Source organism: Trichosurus vulpecula, chromosome 4, assembly GCF_011100635.1.
Source record: "Trichosurus vulpecula isolate mTriVul1 chromosome 4, mTriVul1.pri, whole genome shotgun sequence".
Classification (NCBI taxonomy): domain Eukaryota; kingdom Metazoa; phylum Chordata; class Mammalia; order Diprotodontia; family Phalangeridae; genus Trichosurus; species Trichosurus vulpecula.
Window position 1 is genome coordinate 244,971,316 of NC_050576.1, and position 4,794 is coordinate 244,976,109.

At 42.5% G+C, this 4,794-nt stretch overlaps 1 protein-coding gene across 1 annotated transcript; it reads right to left on the reverse strand.

Annotated features, from left to right (window-relative positions):
• Positions 1-829: 829 nt before the first annotated feature.
• Positions 830-4,486, reverse strand: RPL22L1 (ribosomal protein L22 like 1). The gene is made up of 4 exons (XM_036753234.1): positions 4,454-4,486; positions 1,820-1,912; positions 1,518-1,639; positions 830-1,086 (listed from the first exon to the last, which is right to left on the reverse strand). Exons 1-4 carry the CDS (start codon positions 4,460-4,462, stop codon positions 942-944), a joined length of 369 nt encoding a protein of 122 aa, XP_036609129.1. The 5' UTR covers positions 4,463-4,486; the 3' UTR covers positions 830-941.
• Positions 4,487-4,794: the final 308 nt, after the last annotated feature.

A 4,794-nucleotide genomic window follows, 5' to 3' on the forward strand; every position in this document is an offset into this window, starting at 1 on the left:
CCTTTTTGCACAGTACTTAAAAACATGACTCTGCCTCAAAAATTCAATGGGGGTCCTTTTTTTTCCAAATTAACTGGAATGAAGACCTAATGAAGTCATAAGCTCCCAGCTAAGAATCTTTTCAGTTCAGTTCTTTTTTAGTCGCACCTGACTCTTCACGACCTCATTTGGGGTTTTCTTGGCAAAGATACTAGAGTGGTTTGCCATTTCCTTCTCCAGCTCATTTTACAGATGGGCAAAGTGAGGCAAACAGGGTTAAGTGACTTGCTCAGGGTCACACAGCTAGCATGTCTGAGGCCAGATTTGAACTCGGGAAGATGAGTCTTTGTGACTCTAGGTCCAGTGCTCTATCCACTTCACCAGCTAGCTGCCCTGTTTATTCCAAGCTATAGGTTTGGTCCCAACCTCTTTTACAACTCTTCACAAAACTTCAGTAAAGCTGCCTACCTCCCGAGGGTCATCCCGCACATACACCCTCCTCTTCCCTCCTGAGCTTTACCCAGGCTTCCCTTCCCCTCCACCCATGGAATGCAGTCCTTCCATCTCTTAAAAGCTCTCTCTTCAGGACCAAGCTCAAGTGCCACATCTGATTTCTCCAGGACATCCATCCTACCACGTATGTAAACTGCCATAAAGAACTGTACAGGTTTTACTGCTCAAGAAAGTAAAGAGAAAACAAGGTACCTTCTCAGCACCCTCCTTCCCTCAACCCAAGAAGCTCCTTCTAAAAGTTCTACCTAAGAAATTTTAGTAAATAACAATGAGCTGAAATAAAAATCAAATGGAATTAGTGTTGGTCTTAATCTTAAGACCTTTAAGCACAACAAAAGAGGTTTTTAATGTTGTAAGTTTTATTTGCCAATAAATTAAAGTATATAATGTTTTATTCTTTTGGATACTTTTAAAATTCAAAGCCCCTAAGAAGGGGCTCAGCTTCCCATTTAATCTTCAGATTCAGAACCTTCCTCATCTTGACTAATCTGGAAATAACGAAGTTCGTAAGTCTCCTTGTCAGATGCAACCACACGAAGCCAATCACGAAGATTGTTCTTCTTAAGATACTTCTTGGTAAGATATTTTAAGTATCTTTGGGGAGGAAAAAAAACCCGTTTATATCTTAAAAATCAGATGGAATTAAATAAAATAATGATGTGGTCCATTATAATGCATGCCCCTGAGAACATCTCCAGATTTGTAATTACTAGTGACTTTGGAGAAACGCAGAATGAATCACTACACTCCCACTTGGAACATTCAAATATATATACATATTCATTAATCAAAAGACAAATTACTCCCTCTAGAAAGGGCCAGGCAAAGTCAGTCAATACTTGAAACCATAACCTTAACGTTGGCATAGGGCTTTTTCCTGTCCCCTGCCCATTATGAAGCCATTTTAAGGGTGGGAATGACACCCATGGTACTTCCAAATGTGCACAAAGTACAACAGGTTGGCTTAAAGGACCTTTCCCCAGTGTCAGTTAGATAAATTAAGAAAAGCAAAGTTATGTTCTTACCGTTTAGAGAACTGCTTCTCAGACACAACGGTGATCTTATTCTTGAAGCGTTCAATATGAACAACATTCCCTAGGTTCCCAGTTTTCCCATTGACTTTAACTTTCTCCTTCAAGAATTGCTCCTATTTTGAAAAATACAGAAAGAATACAATACTAGGGAAGGTAACCCTAGATATTCACTAGGGAAGGAACCCTAGGAATACAGCTTAGGTTAAAATCATATTCTCATTTACAGGTTAGCTAAATTCTAGCACTAAAAATTTAAAACCTCCAAGGATGTATGTAAATAAACTGTTACTTACAAAATTTCCAGAATCAAAGATTCCATCTTCAACTGGATGAGTAAGGTCAAGGTTAAACTTCCAAGTTGATCTCTTAGCTTTCTTATCTTTTGGCTTAAAAAAAGAAAAGAACAGATTTTTCATTAGTTATTCTAATAAATTAGTCTATCCTACAAAATGCAGTATGATCTAGTAGAAGAAAATGGAGGAAAATACTAGTCTGGGAATGTGCCTTAGCTTATACACTATTCTTAAACCACAGGATATGCAGAAGTTTGCCAAAAAACAATTCCAAATATATTACAGAGAATATCCCATTGTGCATACTTTCATAAAACAAAACCTGATTTGTTTTAAGTATATATTTCCACATTACTTGCATAGATTTAGCAAGTAACCAGAACCAAAAAATATTTTGAATTCCATTAAGTTATGCTCTCCTTTTTTTCCCCCCTAAACACATAGAGAAAAGAGCAAAAGTCTCCCCTTAACAAGTTGAGGGAAACATCAAAAGTTTAGAGAATTCCTTTAAAAAAAAAAATCTCTATCTATCATTTTTGTAGGAAGTGGTTAATTCTAAAACTAAGTTCACCTACAGCTGCAAAAATGGAGTGTTCAGCTCCTTGGTTTCTCTAAGCCTTGCTGTTTTCCCCCAAATGTTAAGTTACTTAGCAAGAAAAGGGTTTTTTTAAAATTGACCGAATAAAAAAAAGTGTCTGCATGCCCACTAAGCCATAGTTACTGCAGGTTCATCTATTATTCCATTAATAAAGAAAAAAGGGTTTGTCTTTAAAGGGCCTCTCAACAGTTAGCAAGATTTGGTGCCTGGCACACATTAAGAGGTATATAACATCATAGCTGAAGAGTTAGCCACAAAATAGGGGTGGGCTTTAAGGTCCCATGATGCTAGAGTACCTGGAAAAAGAAAAATGGTTAATCAGAAAGGTTTCAGTGATATTACTTAAGACTGCCATTACCTGCTCAGCCCTTAGATTGGACAAGTCACTGAAATTAGTTATACAAGATCATCTCGCCTGAAAAATTCTTACTACATGGATCAAAATCAAATTGAGTTGTTAGCACACAGCAGGTGTGGCCATGCTTTTACATCCTGGATGATTCCAAGGTCTACAACACAGCTTGTGGCATTTAGGATTCAACCTCAATGTTTTACATTAGAGGTCAAGTGCAGTTATCCAGGGACGGAGACTGTGGAACCTTTTTTCCACCGTTCAAATGCATCTCTTAAGATACAAAACAAGAAACACTAGTAGTACCAACTTCCATGTTACAGAAATATGAACTTAAGTCAAAAACTTTGTTATTCACATGACAAAGAGAATGCTCTCCCTCCCCATCTCAAGTTCCCACTAAGTATCATCTTTTAAAGAATGCCTTTCACAATCCCTCTTAACTCTAGTGCTCTCCCTCTTAATTATCTCCTATTGATCCTGTGTATGGTTTGCATTTATTTGTTGGCATGCTGCATTGCCCATTAGATTATAAGTTCCTAAGGGGCCAGGGACTGTCTTTTTCCTCTTTTTTGTATTCCCACCCCAGAGCTTAGCAATAGTAGGAGTTTAACAAATGTTTATTGATTTCGTGGGAGGCCCGCCCAGCACCTGGTTTGGAGGCACTCTGTGGTGGAGATCCCAGGCGTTACATGACCTTAGCTCTCCAAAAAATTTCAGTCAGACCCGAGGACCCATCAAATCCTATCTCTGTGGAAGACGACTGCCCAAGGCCAGCTGACCATCTCCTTGGGCCTCGGCTCTTCATCCACCAAAGAAGGGAACTGGACTACCTGACTTCTAAGGTCATTTCCAGCTCCAAAGCTACTTCATACAGTGGGCACAGTAAACAGAGCACTGGACCTGAGTTCAAATTCAGCCTCAGACACGTCCTGGGCAAGTCACTTAACTTGCCTGCCTCAGTTTCCTCAACTGTAAAATGGAGACCCTAAGAGCACCTACCTCTCCCTGAGTTCTTAGTGCATCAAATGAGATCACTGTAAAAACTTAGAACAAAGACTGGTACACAGTAGGTGATACATAAATGCTTATTCCCTCCCTCACCTGCAAAACGGGGATAAAAGAACGGACTGGAATGCTGTGAGGATCCAATGAGGTATTTGTAAAACGAGCCTAGCAGAGTGCCTGTACACAGCCGGTGCTACATACATGCTTATTCCCTTTCCCCTCGGTAAAATGGGGATAATAGCACCGACCCCATGTTGGGAACATCATAAGTTAACTGGTACACAGCAGGTGCAGTCTAAGTGTTGGCTACACCATTACAATTTTATAAAAATGCATCTTTTTATGTACATAAATTTCGTGGACACCTAAATCATAACGCGTATAAACATGGCTCTGTAAAGACCCTAACGGGAGCCCCCGGAGGCTGGGGGCAGGGGACTAGGCCCCTTCCGGCTCAGCGCCGGGTCGAGCCCGGCGCCTCCAGGCCCTCGCGGGGCGGGGGGGGGGAGGGGACCGGAGGGGCCGGGGCAGGCCCCGACGCTCGGCGCCAGACACACGTCCACACACACACACACACACACACACACACACACACACACACGCACGCACACGCACACACACACGCGCGCGCCAAACACGGACACCCCCGGGGCTCCCGGCGCCCCGGCTTACTTACCGGCGCCATGTTGGATTCACACGTCGCGGAAAAAGGGAAGCCGCGCCTGCGCGCTCTCTATTTATAGCACGGCTTACGCCCAGGCACGCACCGAGTGACGCAAGACGCCGCCGCCACCGGCAACGAGGACCGAGGAGGCGTAACTTGGTAACCAAGGAGACGAGGGGCGGGGCCTGAAGTGGGAGGAGTCGGCAGCAGCATCCTTCTCTGTGAAATCGGCTGCGCTGTTTGTTTTCCACCTCTGGCAAGTCCTAGGTCTTGGAGCTAAAGTTAGGGGTGATGATGATCCCCTTTTTAACGATGAGGCACTCGAGACTGGAAGAAGTTAAGTGATTTTTTTG

Coding starts and splice junctions, on each gene's coding strand:
- RPL22L1 (XM_036753234.1), bottom strand. Junction 1,640..1,819: donor TCTTTGATTCTGGAAATTTT/GTAAGTAACAGT, acceptor TTTTCAAAATAG/GAGCAATTCTTGAAGGAGAA. Junction 1,087..1,517: donor GAGAAGCAGTTCTCTAAACG/GTAAGAACATAA, acceptor TCCTCCCCAAAG/ATACTTAAAATATCTTACCA.